At 46.1% G+C, this 23,468-nt stretch overlaps 3 protein-coding genes across 5 annotated transcripts; 1 reads left to right on the forward strand and 2 right to left on the reverse strand.

Annotated features, from left to right (window-relative positions):
* Positions 1 to 853: 853 nt before the first annotated feature.
* LOC113141252 (CD276 antigen homolog) lies at positions 854 to 8,193 on the forward strand. The gene is made up of 3 exons (XM_026325555.1): positions 854 to 875; positions 6,943 to 7,299; positions 7,519 to 8,193. The coding sequence occupies exons 1-3, from the start codon at positions 869 to 871 to the stop codon at positions 7,671 to 7,673; spliced, it is 519 nt and encodes a 172-aa protein (XP_026181340.1). The 5' UTR covers positions 854 to 868; the 3' UTR covers positions 7,674 to 8,193.
* A 2,608-nt stretch (positions 8,194 to 10,801) lies between these two features.
* Positions 10,802 to 18,641, reverse strand: LOC113139143 (serrate RNA effector molecule homolog). Its single transcript, XM_026322157.1, has 21 exons — positions 18,496 to 18,641; positions 17,630 to 17,752; positions 16,658 to 16,768; positions 16,444 to 16,587; positions 16,278 to 16,338; positions 15,826 to 16,123; positions 15,457 to 15,680; positions 14,917 to 15,012; positions 14,709 to 14,841; positions 14,463 to 14,590; positions 14,312 to 14,373; positions 13,980 to 14,058; positions 13,738 to 13,902; positions 13,153 to 13,323; positions 12,926 to 13,079; positions 12,406 to 12,518; positions 12,233 to 12,313; positions 12,000 to 12,150; positions 11,690 to 11,791; positions 11,200 to 11,314; positions 10,802 to 11,121 (listed from the first exon to the last, which is right to left on the reverse strand). Exons 2-21 carry the CDS (start codon positions 17,746 to 17,748, stop codon positions 11,046 to 11,048), a joined length of 2,583 nt encoding a protein of 860 aa, XP_026177942.1. The 5' UTR covers positions 17,749 to 17,752; positions 18,496 to 18,641; the 3' UTR covers positions 10,802 to 11,045.
* A 501-nt stretch (positions 18,642 to 19,142) lies between these two features.
* On the reverse strand, positions 19,143 to 23,052 carry znhit1 (zinc finger, HIT-type containing 1). Of its 3 annotated transcripts, XR_003296689.1 has the most exons (9): positions 22,919 to 23,052; positions 22,632 to 22,729; positions 22,112 to 22,343; positions 21,864 to 22,033; positions 20,879 to 21,463; positions 20,505 to 20,651; positions 20,302 to 20,424; positions 19,824 to 19,951; positions 19,143 to 19,353 (listed from the first exon to the last, which is right to left on the reverse strand). XR_003296689.1 is itself a non-coding variant. In XM_026324832.1 (6 exons), exons 1-6 carry the CDS (start codon positions 22,941 to 22,943, stop codon positions 21,442 to 21,444), a joined length of 471 nt encoding a protein of 156 aa, XP_026180617.1. In that variant the 5' UTR covers positions 22,944 to 23,047; the 3' UTR covers positions 21,300 to 21,441. The 3 variants fall into 3 exon arrangements, 2 of the variants coding, with proteins under 2 accessions (XP_026180621.1, XP_026180617.1); XM_026324832.1 differs by lacking the exons at positions 19,143 to 19,353; positions 19,824 to 19,951; positions 20,302 to 20,424; positions 20,505 to 20,651 and having other exon boundaries at positions 21,300 to 21,463; positions 22,112 to 22,191; positions 22,268 to 22,343; positions 22,919 to 23,047; XM_026324836.1 differs by lacking the exons at positions 20,879 to 21,463; positions 21,864 to 22,033; positions 22,112 to 22,343; positions 22,632 to 22,729; positions 22,919 to 23,052 and adding an exon at positions 20,774 to 20,878.
* Positions 23,053 to 23,468: the final 416 nt, after the last annotated feature.

Raw genomic sequence — 23,468 nt, forward strand, 5'->3', positions numbered from 1 at the left:
CATCACCATCACCATCACCATCACCATCATCACCATCACCATCATCATCACCATCACCATCATCATCATCATCATCATCATCATCATCATCATCATCATCATCATCATCATCATCATCATCATCATCATCATCATCACCATCATCATCATCATCATCATCATCATCATCATCACCATCATCATAGCCTACACTGGGTTTGTGTCTGACTTAAACTATAATGAAATGGAAACAGCTGGAGAAAACACAGAGAAGACATATGGGTGAGTTTCATGTTTGATGCAATGTCATTTCTGCCAAATACAGTTTTTCTCTTAAATATGTTGGAGTTGACCTTTGGCTTTAAAGAATGAAGAATATGCAGGTTATAAACGGTGCATATCTCATTTTTGGTCTTTTATGGAAAGACCATATTCCATATATATTTAATGAAACTTGTTTTTCTTTTAATTTTAATTTAGAATATTTTGTATATTACAATAGTTTAACTAAATTACACTTAAATTAAACCCAATAGATTTTAGTCGACTAAAACTAAATTAAAATCTGCTGTCAAAATTAACATTGGTTCTAAATCCAATCCAGAAATACCAAATGGAGTAAATAGGATTTTATTTAAGTATCTAGACAGAAAAGGTTTTGAGTGTTAGGATTTATATATTGGTCAATATTGACAGTTGCCAACTGCTGTTGAAGAAGAAGAAGAAGAAGAAGGAGGACTTCCTCCTCCATTATTCCTCCATGGCTCTATGGAGCAGCGGAAACAGACCTAAGGTGATTAGAGAACAGGAAGCACAGGTTGGATAAAGACTCCTTCTGACTGGAGGACACCAAAGTCTGAAGATGCTCTGAGTGTGGTATCATTCAGCCATGCCAGGTAAGTCGTGTGTTTGTCTTAGACCTGTTCTGACGTCCATGCCCAGCTGTGTATTTGCTATAAATGAATCCCTGTGTCTTTCATTACAAACACTGTCAGAGCATGGGGCCCATGTTTGAAGCTCTCATTACCAATAATCAGGCCCAGTCTGTGTTAGAGACCACTATAAAGACTAGGACTAGGACCGGTTACAACACTCAGCCTGCTAAAGGGGCTTAGCCCGACCTTGTGGCCTGTCTGGTCTCTCAATGGTTTGAGGTCGGTGCTGTGCTATAATAATGATAATAATACTAATAATAATAATAATAATACATTTTATTTCATGGCGCCTTTCAAACTCTCAAGGTCACCTTACAGAGAGAAAAGGAAGCATACAGCATGAAATACATAGAGTGCATTAAAACAACAGTAACAACAATGCATAAACAGAGGGAGAGAATGTAAAGGCAAAAGTGTAGAGTATCTAGGAAGTGGGCGAAGTACAGTAAAAGTAAATTGAAATACAGAAACCCAGATGACAGAACAACAAATATGAGACAATATGAGACAATATGAAATAGGCGGAGGGTGGTAGAACATCACGGGCTGCTTTGAGAAGTTGAGAGAGTTAGGTGAAAAACGCTATACGGAACAGATACGTTTTGAGTGATGATTTAAAAGTTGAAAAGTCCAGAGACGACCGGATGTGATGACGGAAAAATGTTCCAAAGGCGGGGCGCAGTGTGGCTGAAGGATCAAGCGCCCATGGTGGCCAGGCGCACTGTAGGGGTGCAGAGGAGAATGGAACTGGAGGAGCAGAGAGTACGAGGCGGAGAATAGATATGAAGTAGTTCAGTGATGTATGGTGGGGCAAAGTGGAAAGCTTTGTAGGTGAGAAGGAGGATTTTATAGTTTATACGGAAGGACACAGGGAGCCAGTGAAGTTGTTTAAGGACAGGGGTGATATGATGTGAGGATGGAGTTCTGGTGATGATTTGGGCAGCAGAGTTCTGGACAAGTTGGAGTTTGCGAAGTGAGAGGTAGACCAGTGAGGAGTGAGTTACAGTAATCCAAACGAGAGGTGACAAAGGCATTAACGAGTATGGCCGTGCTATCAGTGGTGAGTGAGGAACGGATGCGGTTTATGTTACGGAGATGGGAGTAGGCCGAACGGGTAGTGGTATTGATAGGATGATCTAGGATGACACCGAGGTTCTTAACTTGGGGGGAGGGGAGGACAGTATTGTTGTCAATTTGAATGGAGAAGATGCTGGTTTTAGAAAGGATGGATCTGGTGCCGACGAGGAGAGTGGAAGTTCTGGAGATGGACGGACTGGGTGCGGTCAGAGAGGTAGGAGATGAACCATGCGAGGACCGAGCCGGCTATGCCGATGGAAGCAAGGCGATGGAGGAGAATCTTGTGCGAGATGGTGTCAAAAGCTGCAGTTAGGTCAAGGAGGATGAGGATGGAGACAAGGCCAGAGTCTTTTGGAGAGGAACGAGAGATTGGAGAAAGGGCGGACGTTGTTAAGGTCGGCACAATTGAGACCAGGTTTTTTTAGAATTGGTGTGATGATGGCTGTCTTGAGTGATGGGGGTACGATGCCAGAATTGAGGGAAGTGTGAATAATGTGGGTAAGATGAGGAAGGAGAAAGGGGAGACAGAGCTTGACGAGGTTGGTTGGTAGGGGGTCAAGTTTGCAGGTTGAGGGTTTGGATTTGAGGATCAGGGAAGAGATAACCGTGGTGGGTGAAACGATAAAACTCGAGAGCAGGGAAGATACTGATGGACAGGGTAGGGGTAGGGTACAGAGGAGACAGTTCGCATTATCACAGATGGGGGGGGGGGGGAAGTGCTGGTGTATATTTTCGATTTTTGATGAGAAGAAATTCAGGAAGTTATTGCACAAGGTGGTGGAGAGTGAGGGGAAGAGAGGAGTATCGGGAGGGCCCAATAAATTTTTGACAGTGGAGAAGAGGGAACGCGTGGAGCCAGAGGCGGATACAATGAGAGAGGCATAGAAGTCAGATTTTGTTTGGGTAATGGTTTGCTTGTACTTCAGTATGTGGTTTAGGTATAAGTCCTTGTGGGTGGATAAACCGGTTTTTTTGAGGAGACGTTCAAGGCGACGGGCGTGGGTTTTGAGGAAGCGGAGTTCGGGTGTGTACCATGGAGCAGAGTGCGTAAAGGATACAGATCTAGTTTTGAGTGGGGCGAAGGTGTCGAGTAGATTACGTAACTCACAGTTGAAATTGGATAACGTTGGAGAGGGACGGTGTATAATTAGTACATGAAAGGTTGTTGAGAGCAGCAGTGAAGGAGGGGAGGTCGGTGTTCTTTAAGTTACGGAAAGTGATGGTGGGGGAGAGGTGGGTTTTGAAGAGAGGTAGTTTGAAGTTAAAGCAGACTAGTTTGTGGTCGGAGAAGAAGGTGTCGAAGGTAGAACATGACTGAGCTGTGACGCCAGAGCAGCAGACTAAGTCAAGGGTGTGGCCTAGAGAATGTGTTGGGGAGGTGATGTATTGTTGGAGCCCAAAGCTGTCCAGACAGGAAATGAAGTCTTTTGTTGTGGTGTTGTTGGGATTGTCGAAGTGGATGATAAAATCACGAAGAAGAATTATGTTGGCTGACAGAGAGATGAGGTTAGCTAAGAGGTCTGACAGTTCGTCCAGGAAGGTCGGGTTAGGTTTTGGTGGGCGGTAGATAGTGGCCAAGAAGGTTGGTGTGTGACCGTGAATACCTGCTATGAGAGCTTCGAAGGACTGGAAGGTGACAGTGGGGTGGATGGATATTTTGTATTTAAGGTTGAACAATATGGCGACAAGGCCAGACAAGGCATGTGGTCCTCGTGGTTTGTGGCCTCTATATACAGTGGGTACGGAAAGTATTCAGACCCCTTTAAATTTTTCACTCTTTGTGTCATTGCAGCCATTTGCCAAAATCCAAAAAGTTCATTTTATTTCTCATTAATGTACACTCAGCACCCCATCTTGACAGAAAAAAACAGAAATGTAGAAATTTTTGCAAATTTATTAAAAAAGAAAAACTGAAATATCACATGGTCATAAGTATTCAGACCCTTTGCAGTGACACTCATATTTAACTCACATGCTGTCCATTTCTTCTGATCCTCCTTGAGATGGTTCTGCTCCTTCATTGGAGTCCAGCTGTGTTTAATTAAACTGATTGGACTTGATTAGGAAAGGCGCACACCTGTCTATATAAGACCTTACAGCTCACAGTGCATGTCAGAGCAAATGAGAATCATGAGGTCGAAGGAACTGCCCAAGGAGCTCAGAGACAGAATTGTGGCAAGGCACAGATCTGGCCAAGGTTACAAAAGAATTTCTGCAGCACTCAAGGTTCCTAAGAGCACAGTGGCCTCCATAATCCTCAAATGGAAAAAGTTTGGGACGACCAGAACTCTTCCTAGACCTGGCCGTCCAGCCAAACTGAGCAATCGTGGGAGAAGAGCCTTGGTGAGAGAGGTAAAGAAGAACCCAAAGATCACTGTGGCTGAGCTCCAGAGATGCAGTAGGGAGATGGGAGAAAGTTCCACAAAGTCAACTATCACTGCAGCCCTCCACCAGTCGGGGCTTTATGGCAGAGTGGCCCGATGGAAGCCTCTCCTCAGTGCAAGACACATGAAAACCTGAATAGAGTTTGCCAAAAAACACATGAAAGACTCCCAGACTATGACAAATAAGATTCTCTGGTCTGATGAGACCAAGATTGAACTTTTTGGCGTTAATTCTAAGCGGTATGTGTGGAGAAAACCAGCCACTGCTCATCACCTGCCCAATACAATCCCTACAGTGAAACATGGTGGTGGGAGCATCATGTTGTGGCGGTGTTTTTCAGCTGCAGGGACAGGACGACTGGTTGCAATTGAAGGAAACATGAATGTGGCCAAGTACAGAGATATCCTGGAAGAAAACCTCTTCCAGAGTGCTCAGGACCTCAGACTGGGCCGAAGGTTCACCTTTCAACAGGACAATGACCCTAAGCACACAGCTAAAATAACAAAGGTGTGGCTTCGGAACAACTCTGTGACCGTTCTTGACTGGCCCAGCCAGAGCCCTGACCTAAACCCAATTGAGCATCTCTGGAGAGACCTGAAAATGGCTGTCCACCAACGTTCACCATCCAACCTGACAGAACTGGAGAGGATCTGCAAGGAAGAACAGCAGAGGATCCCCAAATCCAGGTGTGAAAAACTTGTTGCATCATTCCCAAGAAGACTCATGGCTGTACTAGCTCAAAAGGTGCTTCTACTCAATACTGAGCACAGGGTCTGAATACTTATGACCATGTGATATTTCAGTTTTTCTTTTTTAATAAATTTGCAAAAATTTCTACATTTCTGTTTTTTTCTGTCAAGATGGGGTGCTGAGTGTACATTAATGAGAAATAAAATGAACTTTTTGGATTTTGGCAAATGGCTGCAATGACACAAAGAGTGAAAAATTTAAAGGGGTCTGAATACTTTCCGTACCCACTGTAAATGCATGTTATTGTGTTAAAACTCACAATGTGATGTCACACTAAGCAGGATTTCACAGACAGTCTGGTAACTGTGAATGTGAATTAGAATTAGACGCGTTTATAAGGACGGGCACTGGCAGGAAGTTCGTTATGACCCTGAGCCAGCACACATGGGGAAGACGACGCCAGCGTAACGCTCTACGTCAGAACTTTGACAAATGTGTTTCCATCTTCCATTAGTCACATAAACCAAAAACACTTCAAACCAGCTGGAAACATTTTTTGTGAATTAAATTTTTATTCCTTAAATTTGGTGTTTCCATCGTTTTTGATGTGAAACTTCAAAATGTGCATAAAAACAAGGTGATGGAAACCAGACTAGTGTTTGTGGGACCAACAGAGACCTAAACTAGATGGTGTCTGGAGACCAGACTATAAGGCAGACACAACTATATAACCACGGTTAATGCTATGAATATTACGTGATTCTGAATATTGGACTGATATAAACATCAGGAGGTTTGTTGCCATTGGAACCAGCTCAGACCACAGAACAGCTCCCCTAGAGTCGGTCCCTGTAATGGTCCGTGAAAATTATGAACAGACCTTTAAGTTACACCTTTTAGAAAAACATTCGGGGAGAGATAAATTAATTTTTACCACTAAATTATTAAAAGAAAAAAAAACAAGGAAGGAACCGGAAGTGACGTCTACATGCGCCAGCAGCCCGTGTTACGTCATAATCTGCGACAGAGAAAAAGTAGTGGGTACAGGTCCGAAACTTAGATCTTTGAGTCCAGTCTATATAGTACAGCAGTCTATATAGTACAGCAGTCTATATAGTGGACTATATAGTGACCGAGGGGTCCGGGACTAGGGTGGACATTCAGACACAGCCCGTGTTACCGAAGGCTGACGAACGAGGCGTGTCCGGTTGGTCTCTCCTGTCGATGTTATTAATCATATGAGCCACAATTTGAGAAATATCACCGATAAACAACTTTCAGACAACAGAAGAGAAAATGGGGGTTAAAGAAACTGCGTCCCTGCTGAGTTTTTGTCTCCTGGTCTGTGTCTCTGAGGGTGAGTCCAGTTTATCCTCAGGCCTTTGTGCTGTTGGAAAACACTACCCTTTGGTTATGTTCGGGATGAAAACATCCGCTAAAATAAAGTGCTGTGAAAATATTTCAGATAAATCCCTTTTATATTGAAATATGTTCTATATTATTTATATCTACAGTAAAGTTGTGGCCACATTAACAGTGAAAAATGACCCTTGGTGGATGAAAACATCCCCAACAGCACATGAGGATCACATGGATGTGGTCTGGGCCAGTCTTGGCTGATGAGGGGGCCGACCTCCAACTGTAGCCAGGCCCACTGCCATAGAGAACTGATGGGTCTAACAGTCAGATAGGTTCCTGTGTGAGGAACAGCTGGGCACAGTGTTGGAACGTTCCACGCTGATCTGAATCCTTCCTGTCCAACCACAGTCCCACTTTGGAGGAACACACATCAGGAATAACTTCTTCATCTTTGCTCAGGCTGTAAACACATTTCTTTGGATTTAGGCTGCTCTCTGTCTGTTCCTCTGTTCTTCAGGTCAGAGAACCATCACAGCTGAACCTGGACAGAACGTCACTCTGCCAGGTCGAGCTCCCAGCAGCACAGAGATCTTAGCTCTACAGTGGACCAGACCTGATCTGGATCCAGAATATGTGTTCTTGTACCGGAATGGGAGGTTTGATCGGATAAACCAGCATCCATCTTTTAAGGAGCGGGTGGAGCTGAAGGACTCACAGATGAAGGATGGAGACGTGTCTGTGACTCTGAAGGATGTGACGTTTACTGACACTGGGACATACGAGTGTCGTGTCGCCCAGAGTCAAACAAAGCGCAGGAAGAGAGGTGTTTTAAAGACTGAGCCAATCAGCACCGTCCACCTGAGAGTCTCAGCAGGTGAGTGTGTGTTTGTCTGAGCAGCAGAGCTGAAGCTGCTTCCTGGTTGTTGATGTGAGACCAGATGTTTGTGTTTTCTCCAGATGTTGTTGATGAGACTTTGTAGAAAACAGCTGGATGAGTGATGTGGTCAAAGTGCAGGAGATAATGTCTGACAGGAGTTTGTTCTGTTCTTCAGTCATCACCTACCTGACACCTCACACCTGTTCTCTCCTGCAGGTCATGGACATGTTGGACTGGCTGTGGGTCTGACAGTTGTTGGTATTTTGCTTCTTGTTGCTGCTGTTGTTGGTTTTATGTTCTATAGAAAACGATGCAGACCCACAGACCAGAATCCAAACCCACGTGAACGAAGACCAATGAACCCAAAGTGAACTGGGTCAGACCAGGTGGGTTCTGGTCCTGCTGCTGTCAGGGACCAGTCCAACACAGTCAGCCCAGAGACTGGACTTCAGTCTGCAGACACATCAACATGGTGTGTTGATCAGGTGGTTTATCCAAGAAGACTGGCAGCAGCACAGTGTGTGTGTGTTTTCATGTTGTTTGTGTTTGTCGTCTAAGTCCCATGTTCCTGTGTCAGACTCACTAACTGTCTCAGCAGCTGGTTTCAGCTTCATTATGTTACTCTGGCTTTAATATACTGACGTTTCCACGGCATGAAGGTCCAGCCTGATCATTGTTGGGGCATGGACAGGACCTCCTGCACTGACCTGGACTTCAGGAAGGTTTTGAGGTTCTGATCCATGTCCTGGCTCATCACGGTGTACAGTGGATTCACAGTAGGAGAATTCACGACATGTTTATGACACTAAAATCCATTTCTGCTAATAGTTCTGTCTAAATATGAGACTATGTCTGTAAAGCTTTTCTTTAATAAAGCCGGACTGGACTCAGCTCTGACTCTGTGTCTCTGTCTGATTCAGCTTTTCCTCATGGAGCCCAGAACAACAGGTGAACACATGTGATGAGTGTTTTCATTGACCTGTTACGTTTTTGGTCAAAGTTCAACCAAATGGATGAACATCCAGGCTCCGATCAGTTAAATTATTAACACAGTAACAGGAGAGGTGCATTGTGGGAAGTCCCCTCTAGTGGTCTGGATTTGGGACAGAGTGAGGATCTCCAAGAGGATCTTTGATAACGGTCCTGATCAGTGATTTCTGATCAGACTCTTTGGTTCATCTTTGTCTAAACTCTGTTGTGCAGCATGAAAACTTCAGGCTGTCACTTTGTTCCTGCAAAGACAAACTAAAGTCTGACCTCATGGGTCCAGAGAAGCTTTTGATTCTGCACACAGATGTTTGTGAGCAGCTGCAGCAGAATAAAACCAGCATCTCCTCACAAACTGTGCAGAAGAACAAACATTATTCCTCATATCAGTCAGAATAAAAAACCCTGATGTGGATTTTTTATCATCCTAAAACCCAAACTCAGACAGAAGCAGAGACAGGAGGCGTTCACTGACCTTGGTCTGTCGTGCAGATCGGCACCGACACCACAACTGCAGAGAAATGAGTCAGGTTTTAGTGGAACAGAACAACTTTCTAGCAGAGAGAAAGTCCAGGCTGTGGGTGGAGTCAGCACTAAATCCTCTCAGCATGTTCAGCTGCTTCTCTCTCCTCTCTTGAAGAGAAGTGAGCTGGACTCATCATCCAGCCCTTTGGTCGGAGCTGGTACCACGTACACTTCCCATATTTCTGTGTTGGTTGTTTCTTCAATTAAAAACCCAAACCCATGCAGTCCACCTGAGAGGATGTGAAGAAAGAGCAGTTTCTAATCTCCAGGTCTGAGGGGAAGCAGCTGAAGGGGAAGTTTGAGACCACAAGCTGTTATTTTCTGTTAGGAGCTTCACCGCTAAAAACCCACAGACACACAAAGTCCTCATGAACCCAACAGACACACAAAGACCTCATGAACCCAACAGACACACGAAGTCCTCTTGAACCAAACAGACACACAAAGTCCTCATGAACCCAACAGACACACAAAGTCCTCGTGGACCAAACGACACACAAAGTCTTCGTGAACCAAACAGACACACGAAGTCCTCATGGACCAAACGACACACAAAGTCCTCGTGAAGCAAACAGACACACAAAGTCCTCGTGAAGCAAACAGACACACAAAGTCCTCATGGACCAAACGACACACAAAGTCTTCATGAACCAAACAGACACACAAAGTCCTCATGAACGAAACAGACACACAAAGTCCTCATGAACGAAACAGACACACAAAGTCCTCATGAACGAAACAGACACACAAAGTCCTCATGAACGAAACAGACACAAAGTCCTCATGAACGAAACAGACACACAAAGTCCTCATGAAGCAAACAGACACACGAAGTCCTCATGAACGAAACAGACACACAAAGTCCTCATGAAGCAAACACACAAAGTCCTCATGAACCAAACAGACACACAAAGTCCTCATGAACCCAACAGACACACAAAGTCCTCATGAACCATGAACCCAACAGACACACAAAGTCCTCATGAACCAAACAGACACACAAGAGTCAACGTGCATGAACTGAAGTTGTTGAGGAGAAATGCACCAAAGCAGAAACAGAGTTTGGATCCAAGGAGCAAAAGAAAAATGTAAAAGCTCAGTCTCACTGTGGTTTTAAGGTAAAACTCTTTACTATACTCACTCCTACATGTCATACCAAGGGCTCCCACATCCCAGCTCTGGATCAGGACCAGTCAGAAGTCAGGCATCATAGTGACAACTTTATTTCCAGCTTCTTCTTCTCCTCTGCTCATTATCTCTGACCACATAACGCCAACATCACAGCTGTGGATGACCACCCTGCAGCATGATGAAGCTTTTCTTTTCTTGAAGGAGGTTCTGTCAGAACTGGACTCGGTTCCAACTGAAACATCATGACACAGTGACGATGAAGGACGTCCTTACAGTGTTCCAGCTCCAGTCATGCAGGCCGTGTCATGTCATGACTCAAACCAAACCTGCAGACGCAGTCAAAGATATCAACATTTCCAACAGGCTGTTCCAAAAGCAAAACCCTTCCATCAGCAGCTTCACTGGGCTGTGGTCACAACCAACTTCCTGTTCAAACCCCGACAGGTGTGATTTGTGTGTGAGCTTTTTGTCCTGTGGGCCCTCGGCCTCGTGTTTCATGGCTTCCAGGTTTTTCTTGTGGAGACGACAGACGCACATTTGGCTCCTCCTGTGCTGATTCTGTTTTCTATAGAACCAAACTGAAGTTAAATGTCATTGGACAGTCAGTGGACCAATGAGAACAAACAGTGCGACATGTTTTAGACCATCAACTATTTTTTCTCCACAAACTTACTGTCTATTTATAACATTCATTTAACTGTTCAAAGAAAAGCAGAATGAAAGTGTCTGAGTGTAAAATGCTCCACATCTTTGACATGTGAAGGTCTGAGGTCCCACCTTCAGTTTTCAGTGATGTCAAAATAAAGAAGAAGAAATGAGCTGACCCCAAACATGAACACACACAGTAACCATAGCAACAGCCTCCTGTATTGATCTTTATTGGAAAGTGGAACGAATCAGATCAGCATCACTAATGACAGTTATTGGTCCTGCTCTCACACACACATATACACACACACAGCCCTAGTTGAAGTCCTAAATCCAAAACATGTAAGACAAATAATGGAGGGAAGATAAAGGGGATCATGGGAAATGTAGGAATAAAAAAAAAAAAAAAGTTAAAAAAAAAACAAAACATCCTGTGATTTGACTTAAAAGGTTTAAAAGAAGTCGAGGTCGTCTGGAGCATCGAGGTCTCTGTACTCAATGATCGATCGAGGGTCCCCTCGCACGCCCCTGCAGACACACACGCACACAATCAATATGTAATCAATACATTTGGACATGAACTGTCATCTTCAGTCTTTTCTCTACCTGTTGTTTCGTTGTTTCCCAGGAAACCCTCCTCCTCCTCCTAAATGACCTCTGAAGTTGTCATAGTTACCACGCCCCGCCCCAAACTGGTTGGGGGGATAGGGAGGTGCTCCACCTGACACACACACACACACACACACACACACACACACACACACACACACACACACACACACACACACACACACACACACTTACTTTAAATCACAGTTTTACAGCTAAACTCTCTTTGGACATAAACACCTTCACAGAAACATAAGCAGCAGCTGCATTTTACACAGTAGGATCATCAGGCACCATTAGGCTGTCTGTCCACCCGCCCGTCCACCCATTCCTACCCATCTATAAAGCACCGTCTGATCAAATCAAGTTTCAACCTGTCACCTCATGACTCTTTTTATATATTTTCTATGTTTCATGTTATAACAATTCAAATCAGAACAATTTGTGTTATAAATATTATATATTGAGCTGCTGAATGTGTATGTACCAGGGAAACCGGGCATGGGAGGTCTGACTCCAGGTGGATATCCCAGGAGGCTTTGCTGCTGTGGCGACTGAGCAGGAAACCCTGGCACCCCGGGGGGAGCGGCTGGAAGAGGGAGACACGACGTGAGGATTTCAGCTCAACACACAGGAAATGCATTTTGTCCTCTGCACCCTGAACCATCTCTAATTCTGCACCAGTCTGGTCCCTACATTTCCCACAATGCCTTTCAACAGGCCACAGAAGAGATGAGCCTGTTGTGTTTGTGTAGATAACAATGTTACAGGATACACTGTGTGACTGTGTGTGGCACCTTGTGCTGGCGGTGGGAGGGGCTTGTTCTCAGGTAGAGCAGGCCTTTTGGCGTCCAGCAGGAAGTTGTTGAAGAACTCGACCTCCTGTCTGACGGCGGCAACTTTCTCTCCGTGTTTGTTCAGGATGTGTTTACGCACAAACTCTGGAGCCTGAACGACAAAATCAAGATGCCAGTTGCCATGGAAACCAGCGAAGGAGGCAGCGCACACACACACAGGTGGTAAAACTCACCTTGAACTTCTTCCCGCTCAGAGGACAGAGCCATTTGTCTTTACTGAGCTCCTGAGTGTTGGCTGACAGGAACTTCTCCACCTGCACACACACACACACACACACACACAGGTGTTACAGACTGGTGTCAAACAGTCGGTCAGACACAGTCGGTCAGACACAGTCGGTCCTACCTCCTGTTCTGGGTCCTTCTTGCCCAGTTTGGCAGCTTCGTCTTCGCTCAGAGTCTCTGATGGAGACAGCAGAGGAGCCAGTCGCTCCTCACACATCCTCTGATGTTCGCTCACTGTCCAATCAAAACACAGAGCTGGATTACATCAGCAGCTTCATCATCAGCGGCTGGAGGTGACACAGCTTCTTACACACACTCGGGGAAACGGATTCAAGTCTCTGTCTGGTTTTTGGTCCCAAGCAGTGAAAAACAGTGTGCTGGTATTTACCCAGGAGACAAGCAGCACCACTGCAACTTCCACGTGTTGTTGCATGTGATTCATATTCTAAGACGTTCTCAGTTGGATATTTGTGTGAGCCCTGTCAGCACAAGCTCATAGATCTGAGCATCTGTGTTATTACCAGCATCAAGTTCATTTAATTTAAAACACAGTATTTTACACAGCTGACAGGGTCGTAAATATCCTCCTGTCTGACTCCTTGGCACTGTGTGTGAGTGTGTGTGTGTGTGTGTGTGTGTACCCTCAGCTGCAGTGATCTTGCCCACAGGCAGGGGCCCTCGCACGTGGATCAACCCACAGCGATGAGGCATCTCGTCCTCGGCAGGATACTCACAGAAGTTATAATAATCTACGGAGTGGACCAGACGCAGGTAGAGCAGCAGCCTGTCCAGGACCTGCACACACACAGTCCACAACCGTCACAGTGAAAACTGGAAGACGGATTCAGACAGACGAAGCTCCTCCCACCTTCAGCAGTTTCTCATCTGTCTCCACAGTAACCTCAGAGGAGGAGGCGGGATCTTTGGTGCCCGTGTCGTCACCGTTGCCCCCGGAGGCGCCCGTCAGCTCCTCCTCCTCAGCGCTGACCTCCTCTATCAGGTAATCTGTGATGTTCTTCAGAACAGGGTTGGTCTCCATCTGCACACACACAGCAACACCTAATTACTGAGGGATTGTGGGTAATGTAGTGACCTGAGCCGTGTTAATATGCTGCTGTCAGAGAGTTTCCTCAGGGGTCAGACCATAAACAAACTGAACAGCAGCTACTCCTCAGCACCATTTTGGTCTTAATTTGTTTACACTTTCTAAAACAGTCCCAATCCAAAGCAGCTGAATTGGCCGACGGCACCTTGTGTTTCAGTGACCACTGGATTAACGTGATACTGAGGAAACCTTTAAAACAGCAGGAACGTGAATGGAGTTCTGCAGTTAAAAGATTAAAGATGGACACAACAGACTGACATACATCATGTCAGTCTGTTGTGTGTGTGTGTGTGTGTTCAGTCACAAACAGCTGCAAACACACTGTTACTGCGACATGCTGGACTGTACCTGTCCGGCCCACAGCTCCCCCCTCTGGTCCAGACTGTGCACGAGACGCGCAGACAGACGGATGTCGTTCCTCACCACCGGTTTGTGGTGAGTCAGACCGTTGACGCTGCGAACCCGCCGACACAGATCTCTGTTGACCACCGGGGCCAGCTCGCAGTCTCTGAGCTGACAGAAGGAAATGACATCATCACCACATCTGTCCATCAGGCTGCGTTTAGGATTGAGACGAGACGTTTGTTTACCCTGATGTTCTGCAGGTTCCAGCACGTCTCCTTTATGTTCACACTGCGGTCAAATGTCACCCAGCACCGCCGGAAGAACCTGACACACACACACACACGCACGCACGCAGCACGCACGCACACACACACACACACACACATTAGCTCCACAGCGTCGATGCCGAGCGCTACATGAAAGGTCAGAACACACTTCTGTCTGTCTGAGACTCAGACGTTCACTCTGATCCACTGTCTGATCAGCAGATATGAACCCACAGCTGCTGTTAGCTTAGCTTAGCATAAAGACTGGAAACAGATGGAAACTGTTAGCCTGGTCTGGCCTCTGCCCTCACCTCCTCTCAGGCTGGGGGTCTGATAGCGCCACCCGCAGGAAGCCCGGGTACCTGCGACACAACTACAGACACGGACCAAGTTAGTACAGGCACCAGGCTGTGGAGAGGTGTGTGTGTGTGTGTGTGTGTACAGGTGTGTGTGTTTTCTCACAGCAGTGATCTCCTCCTTAGACACCTCCGGCGGGATGCCCCTGATGAATAGGGAGGTGGTGAGGTGAAGGGGGCGGGGCTTTGGCGGAGCCTCTTTTTCTCTCTCCTTCCCTCGCTCTTTACGGCGCTCTGACACACACACACACACACACACACACAGAATCAGTCAATGTGATCACACGTCCCCTGAGCTGCTCTGTCCGTGCACCAGAGTTTCTGTCCTATTTGTAAATAAAGTTATAAATACCATCTTCTCCGTCCTCCTCCTCTTCCTCCTTCTCCTCGTCTTCCTCCTTCTCTCCATCAGAGTGGGAGGAGTCCGAGTCGGAGGCGCTGCCCTCCCCGCTGTCGGCCGACACGCTGCGTTTCCTCTTCCTGCCCTGAGAGAAGGAGGCAGGATTAACACCAAGAACATTAATGTTCATCAACATCAGGACTTTCAAGAACTGACTCACTTTCTTTGTCGTCTTCTCTTCCTCCTCCTCCTCTTCTTCATCTTTCTTCTCCTCCTTGTCCTTCTCTCCGTTCTGCTTGGCCTCGTCTTCGCCGTCCTAAGAGGGAATGGAAAAAGTGAAACCGAGGTTTCATGGAATATTTCTTGGATTTCTTCTTCAGTTTCAGGGGAAATGAGCAGTGAGTGAAACAACTGTCAAACCATCAAATCACCTATGAACTAAAAGTCAGGTGTGTTTAAGGACACTGGTGTTCTGCTGCACACACACATCAGATCAGTGTGTCCAGCACCGTTTTCAACGTCCACACTCTGGTGGTTGGGGCTTCTCACTCATTTTAGAGTTGACACCTGCTCTGACAGTGGACTTATAGAGCGAAGGCAGGTAACACTGCTGTTAGAGGCCAGTGCTCCTCAGTGTAGACAGAGAAATGTGCCTCTTCGCTCATTAACATTGTTATTAACAGCTGACGTTAATTATCTACAGCTGATGTGCTGCACATTAATCATCACTGCACATCTGGACTCACGTCACTGTTCTGACCTTATCAGAGTCTTTAGTCTCGCCTGTGTCCCCACCGGTCGTCTCCTCTGTCCGACTCCGGTTCATCTCCGAGCTGTGACCGCTCACGCTTCCTCCGCTTGGGTCTCCCTGACTCTTCTCACCACCGCCGCCAGCGCTCAGCTCCCCGACCGACGCTGTAGGAGCAGCTGGTACCTCCAGGACCTGCAGGTCAAGGTCTGTACCACCCTCCATCTTTATTACCGCTGCAGAGAAACAGAAAAACTCATTACCCATAAACCCCTACAAAGTGATACCAGTAAACTGCCAGTAACAGAACCCTACACCCAAGTCCCTAACCAGTTTGAGGAAGGTATATTCTCATTTACTTCCTGTCTCACCTGTCCTTACCTGCATCAAGGAGTTTGATGATGGCAGGGGCGTGGTCCATGTCCAGTGACATGTTATCCAGCCAATTATTGTCCAACAGGAACAGGAAGACGCTCAGCCGAGTTTTGAGGGCAGCTAGAGACTCCGCCTTCCTCGCCGTGATGTCATCAGGGTGGTACTTTGAACGAAACCACTCCTGCTCTTTGTGTTGCAGGAAAAAGTCCTGCAGCTGCTGTCGCCTGAAGTCCAGTTTGTACTGGTTGTAGCGCTTCACTGCCTCCGTCTCATCGACACTGTCCTCCATGTTCAACAGAAACTCCTGCAGAGACGCACAGAAACTTTATTTACAGGAAAAACAAACACACAAAGAAACTTTATTCAAAAATGAACAAAACCAATTTTTACACATCACATCTCCAACAGTGGCTTCCAGCTCCCACTTTGTTCTTACGTTGTGTTTTAGTGTGGCTCACCTTAAAGCTCCTCATGACGGGGGGACCAGGAGGAGGGAGGTCTGGATCCACAATCCCCAACCTGACAAAGTTCATTCCAAACCATTATTTTAAACTTCGCTAAATGTGAACCAGAGAAGACGTTCATGCCTCAAATGTCTTCAATGATCGTCATTCACGAGCTCACCTGCCCTGCAGCAGGTGACCTCCATGATGTGGGTGAAGCTGGGGGAGGTCGGGGTGCCAGCCCTGAGGCCCCGCCCCTGGAAACGGACCTCCACCTCCTCCATACGGCAGGTCGTAGCGGTACGGCTCCCCGCGGTGGTCGTCCCTGGAAAAGCCAAACGTCAGTAATCGAACACATGGTCATATGTGACCGAGACGCAGACCATCACACTCACCAGTCTCTCCTCATGCGTTTGTGCTGAGGGCTGATGTGGCGGGGCGGAGAAAATCTCTCTCTGCGCCCGCGATCATAATCCCTCCGTCGCTCTCTGCCGCGTTCCCAGTCCCTGACCACAAACACACGTCACAAAGGTCAGGTGTGTTTCCCAGCATCCACCTCTCCATTAGAAACAATAAAACACCCTTGATGATGTGACTAGAAGTAATTACAGGACAGACAGCTCTGTTAATAAAAGGTGTTTTTATTCAGCCACGTTCCGTCTCTTTCCTCATCAACCATATGAACCTTGATGGATGGTCCCTACAGAAACATCACTGTGCTGTCTAGGGCTGGGTATCGCTCCTGACTTCATGAATCGATTCCATCCAATATTGACTCATTGATGATGATATTTTGTTTTTAAAACCAATTCTGCTTGGTAATGACAGATTCATGTTGAGGGATGTCTGTTCAAATGATTTTGGAGATTCGTGGTATTTGTGGCACAGCTTGCAGATGGTTTTGTTTATGAGCAGATCAAAATGCTGCCACACATCTGCCTTCAGGCCCGTCTGTGCTCTCGCTGTCACGTTTTGCTTCTCTCTCACAAGCAGACCAATGTCGTTGCGTCTCATGAGACCACGCAACGCAATTCAAGTCTGCAGAGCATGCCGGAAATGGCACATATTTAAAAAAAAAAAACGATCCATGAATTTGATGAATCAAAGATCGATTTGAATCGGAAAATCAATAATTTTAAACCCAGCCCTAGTAATGACAAGTGCTGAGGGCCTAATGGAAATGTTACTTCAAATGTCTTTTCTTCACCAGCCACAGAAACAATTCAATTCATCTGTGTTGTCCAACACTTCAGCTGCAGGTAAACACAGGACTTCAGTGAATCAGCATCTGAATGATCAGCTAAAATAAACAAACTGTGTCTAAAGATTCAAAGCGACTGGAGCTCAGGTGCGTCTCAGGTGCGTACCTGTCGGGCCACTCGTCCCTCCTCCTCTCCTCTCTCTCTCTTGACCGCTCCATGTCGCTCCTCTCCCTCCTGAACTTGTCCCGCCTCCTCCTGTCAAACTCATCATCGCTGTCTCCCATTGGTCTAAACAAACATCAGCAGAGTCACAGGAAGGTTAGTATCAGGGGACCAGCTCGGTACTGGAGACCCGAATGACATTCAGAACCACCAAGTGTTTCACACTGCAGCACAATATTTATTATCATGTCACAGTCAAAGAGTCGATGGTCACAGTGTTTGGATTTTATTCACACTATAAACCAGCACGAAGAAGAAACCAGATCATCTTCATGTGTCCAGGTCCAGGTCCAGGTCCAGGTCCCACATCACAAACATTAACAGACACTTCACAGGTTAAAGTTCTGATTTACCGTCTTTTTGTTCGTCAGATCTGGCAACCAGCCTCTAGTTAGAGCAGCTGTAACAAGTTTATCTTTTCCACAACAAACTGACAAACTTGTTTTTTTGGGTTTAAAGGCAGAAAGTTTGAAACAACAGTTTAACGTTTCAGACACGTCAGTGTTTTCCTTTAAAACCAGCCCTGAGGGTCCGATTATTCGGAACCAGCCTGTTAGCTCCTGCTCTGATTAACATCTTCCCCACAGACTGAACCAAAACACAAAGAAACGTCTGAAGAAACAGAAACAGCAGAAACAAAGAAAAGTTTCAGCAGCGTTAGCAGCTAGCATGCAGCAGCTAACCGAGGCTAACAGGGGCTAAAGGCTAGTTAGCATGGGAGCTAGCCTGACTCAGCCTGACAAAGGCTTCGGTCTGTGTCGGCTCCTGCGCTAACAAACACTACGACTGAGTGTGTGGTGTCGTTTTACCTGCAGCTGCAAAGTTAAAATGTAAGAAAATCGGCTCCGCAGCTAAAACTGCAGCACCTTTATCCCGCCGCCACTCGGAGACAACAATGAGCCAAAGAGACTTCCGTTTTTCTTTACTTCCGCTCCGTCTCCAAGTGGCGCCGCCTGGAGGCGAGGAGGGAAACAGCAGATACCTACGGTGGCCCTGAAGCTCAAACCAGACAGGTGATTTCACTCAATAACGTCCTGAAGTATAACTCTGAGGTACTTGTACTATAGGTGAGTATTTCCATGTTGTGATACTTCGTACTTTACTCTGACAGGTGTAGTTAGCAGATACCTGGTTCATGAGACACATGAGCTTTAAAAGCATGGTTGGTTTCCATTACCGCAGTTTTCCTCTGTAACTGGCCTTTGGCAGCACCGACAGATAAAACCACGTTTTACTGACAGGAATAAACGAAGCTTCAGGTCTGTCCGACCCCGTTATGTCACTGACAGGAGCCTGCAGGTGCTGATGGTTGTACTGACACTAGAACTGATGGAGGCCGGTTCAGGGAGAGCAGCTCTGGGTCCATGTTGATGGACTGAGACTGATCCTTTTTCAGGGTTGGTGCCTTTCACTTGAAATAAAATAATTTTGAAATAACTTCAAACTGTAAACGGTGTCAACTTTCCCCAGTTTGTATTTAACAGACAGTTTGTGGTTTTCAATGTAACAACAATAAACAGTTTTAGCTCTTCTTCTTCTTCTGCTCCTGTTAAGCTTGAGTTTCACATTTTTCATAGATCAGGACTCAACCGCACTTCAGACCACTGATGAATTCAGTGGGAAGGCTTGTGATTGGCTGGTTGTGTAGAGGGGGTGGAGTCAGAGACCTGGAAGAGAATGACATTAAATAAATCATCATCATCATCATCATCATCATCATCATCAGACTGTATTTGTAAAACGTAAATTTCAGAATCAATAAAACACCTTGATCAAACATTCAGGACAACTGTCTCTGGATCACTGTGACACTGACGGGAACTTAAAAACAGTAGGATTCTGGACGAGGTTCTGCAGCCTCTGTTTGCTCAAAGTGGATTTATGGAGCTTTATTGTGGAGGGACACCAGAGATAATGAAACCCTCAGGAAATGAAGGTCACACTGAATCACATCAACGTGTTTCATGTCTGTGTTCACATTTGACCCAGTTCAGACCAGTTTTTACTGCCCCCCTTCAGCTGTGCCTGACCACAGACCACACCGTGTCACTTCAGGTCCAGAGCAATGTGGGAAATTACAGATTGAGGACTTCACTCCCACCTGAACACTTGAGTCACTGGGTTTGTCTCTGCTCACCTGCCGTTGTCCTCCTCGTCCAGAGAAGACCCTGGTCAGGCCTCTGTGGGGGGACACATGCCGGAGGGACCGAGTCCCGGTCTCCTTCAGCTCAGAGAGGAGCTCGGGGCTGGACAGGGACAAACGAGCTGCACACAAACAAAATGCATGAATCAGTTTCAGACACAAAGAAAATGTTCAGTGTTTAATCTGAAGAAACTCCGAGGGGCTTCAACCAGGGACCAACGGATATAGTGAATCATTAAAAAGTTTAAGACAATGAAAACTGTAAGTCCAAACATGGTGAATCAGAAAACAGTTCAGTTCTCAAATATTCCCATTTGAGATGGAATAAATTCACATCAACCAGTCACAGCCTCATTTAAACACATACACAACCTGGTCCAGGTTCTTCTCTCAAACCAACCGGACCAGCTGCTGTAGTGATTCCCAGGCTGTGACGTCACACAGGCTGATATGACTGACGGGTCCAGCTCACCTGGTCTGCTGCTGCTGCAGCCGAGGGGGGATGAGGAGGACGAGGATGGAGTGGGACTGGAGGGGGAAGAGACCACATCGGATTCACTGAGGTCACTATCAGGCTGAAATTTGCTGAGACAATCTGGAAACAAAAAGAAAAAGATTTAGTTTTGCATCTTTTAGTCAGTCTTCAGTCTGTCTACACGAGGTCTCAGGTCTCACCTAGGAACTTGGCCTGCAGCTCTGGACTTCGCAGAGACAGACAGGGTGGAGGAGACGATGAAGAGGAGAGCAGCAGGGTTTCTGGTCTAATTGAGGTAGAAGTTCCTGATGATGATGATGAAGACTTCATGCCTGCAGTGGGAGGAGCTTTAAAGAGAGTTTGTTAGCAGCTGCAGGCAGAAAACTCTAATGTCCATGTGACACCTGAATGCATCGTGTTAGATAACCTGACTGTGGCTCAGTTTTAATTGTTTCACGTTCACTCTCACCCCCCGTTGGTCAAAATCCAGTTAGAACCAGTTCCGTGGCTCCAGCTGATTCAGTGAACCTGAATCTGAGCTGCAGGTCTCCCACTGTTCCCAGTTCATACTTACTGACTGGTGTGAAGCTGCGGCTCCTCGGCCCAGAAAGTCAGTCCAGCTCTGCCTCGCTCTACCACTCTCTCTCCAAAGTGTCAGAAAAACTTCATCCGTGCAAATCGCACGGCTCAAAAGTCCACTTTAATAATTGACATGCTTTACGAGCTGGTCGCCATGGATACCAGGAAGTCCAAAGACAGAGCGGGCTGAAACTTTCAATCACATTCAAAGCCGTGACAGCGACCTGACATTTCCACATTAATGATGAGAAGAAGAAGAACCGGTTTCACTGAGGTCACATTTTATTGATAAAGCAATGTACATATATACACACACACATATACACACACACACAACCTGATCAGTCAGAAAATCCTCCTGCCTGATCCTGATCCTGATCCTGATCCTGATCCTGATCCTGCTCAGTTTGGGTTCATTCACCCGCAGCTGGAGCTGCTGTTGGACTGGACTCTACAGAAACATCATTAACCACCTCATCCTCGGACTCGTGGTCCTTTTTGTTTCTAATAAACAAATGGAGTCTGAGAACCATCGTGACCCCGTCACCGTGGCAACAGCTACAGCGTCCACTTCAAACACCTGCACAAAAAACAAAAACAACAGCTGAAGGTCTTCATCAATACGGAGGCTTCAGTCTGTGTGTGTGTAATATTTTTATTTAACATCATGACCTTTGTCAACAGAATTTACTTTGTTACCTGAACTTCACTTTAAAAGTTTAATAAAATTTATCTTATTTATTTTGTCTTAGTCGCCTTCAGGAAACAGTTTCTAATATTTTAACAAACTAAAAGCATAATCAATAAAAAACAAATCACCTGCTGCAGCTTTAAACCTTCTGCTGATGTGACATGAGGATAATTATGAGAAACGTTTTTTAAAACACGAGAACATCTGGACCGGACCACAGGACTGGACCGGTTTCATGGTTCAGACCAGGAGCTACAGGACGCATCATGTGACACCTCGAGTACAGTACCTGGTCTCTCGGTGCGTGCACAGACACTTGCTGCTGCAGTAGCGCCCCCCGCAGGTGGTGCAGGTGTAGTGTGAGGGGAAACCACAGACGCAACAGAAGTGTCGGGGGGGCAGCGATGAGGGAGGGGCCGCCGCCGACAGGTAGTTGGGCTCCGGCTTCTCCGCCAGGTTCTGCCATTCAGAGCGAAGAGCGGGAGTCAGCTGACAGCCAATCAGAGAGCAGCAAAAGAGAACAGGTGTGTGACCCACCTCCTCCTCCAGCAGGGTGGTGAAGTTCTTCCTGAAACGCTGCTTGAAGTGGTCGCCCCTCGTCTTCCTCTTCTTCTTCTCTGGAAACAAACACAGACAGACGGGAAGCGCTCACGACCTCCGACCTGTTGAACGAGGAAGCAAATAAGACCTCACCTGGTTCTTCGGTCTCACTGAAGGCGGGTAGGCGGGCGGTAGGACCTGGGGGAGGCAGCGAGGACAGAGGGTCGTCCTGGAAACACAAAACAACAACAACATCATGTCACAAACAAACAACCTGCTGACAACAGCTGAAGAAGGTTCAGACGCATAAAACAGACTGGCTGAAAGGTATTGATTAGATCCAATTATTGATTAGGCTCAGTATTGTGTCCATTATTATTATTGATTATTGTGTCTCAGCTGCTGCTGTAAATCAGAAGACTCACCTGGTCCCAGCTCTGACTTTACTGAACCAGGTGTGACTGATTATTAAAAACCTCAGAACAGGTGACCAGGTAAACAAACCACGTGGTCTCACCTGGAAATTGTCTTTCTCCAGAGCCTCCAGCTGCCTCGTCAGTCTCCTCTGTCTGGTGGCTTCATCCAAAACCCTGCGCTGACCCGCCTCCACCCGGGCTGACACACACAAACACACACGATTATTAACAACAACAAAGAGGCATCGATTAAAATATGAGAGAACCGTTTCGTCCGGAGCCAACAAAAGAAAATATTAAATATTGTAACATCAAACCAACACTGAAGGTTTAACAGGAGAAAATCATATTTTAAAGTCAAGTTTTGTTAAAATTAAAGAAAACTCACCGGACACTTTCTTCTCGAGCACCATGTTGTCTATTGTTAACTTCCTGTCTACGGCAGCCGCAGAGGATCCTGCCAACCGAACAAAGCGAGTATTTTTTTTAGGGTTTCTGTTGAACAAACATGTAACCGTCTGGGCAGCACAGAACAAAATTACAGGATTAGACAAACAGTAAAGATCAAACATAAAGTCCCAGAGAAAATGTCACTTTATACTAGGGCAAGCAAAGGGGGACATGAGCGTTATTAAACGCATTTCCTTTCCTCTATCGCCACCTGGTGGAGAAATTAAACCACCCCTGCCCTGACATCACTGGGGTATTAAAGTTATTCTGCTACTGATGGTAACAATAAACCTTGAGTAACTTTTAAACAATTAAATATCGATCAATATAAATCTGTGGTAACGTACACTATTTTATTTTAAACTATAATGTTACGTGCATTAAAAATTCACAAAATAAAATAAAAGTAATTTTACACCAGACCAGAAATCAAACAGTTTTTCATTATTATAAATCAACACAATGTCACCATCAAACCACAGAGACAG

This window comes from Mastacembelus armatus, chromosome 18 (genome assembly GCF_900324485.2).
Source record: "Mastacembelus armatus chromosome 18, fMasArm1.2, whole genome shotgun sequence".
Classification (NCBI taxonomy): Eukaryota; Metazoa; Chordata; class Actinopteri; order Synbranchiformes; family Mastacembelidae; genus Mastacembelus; species Mastacembelus armatus.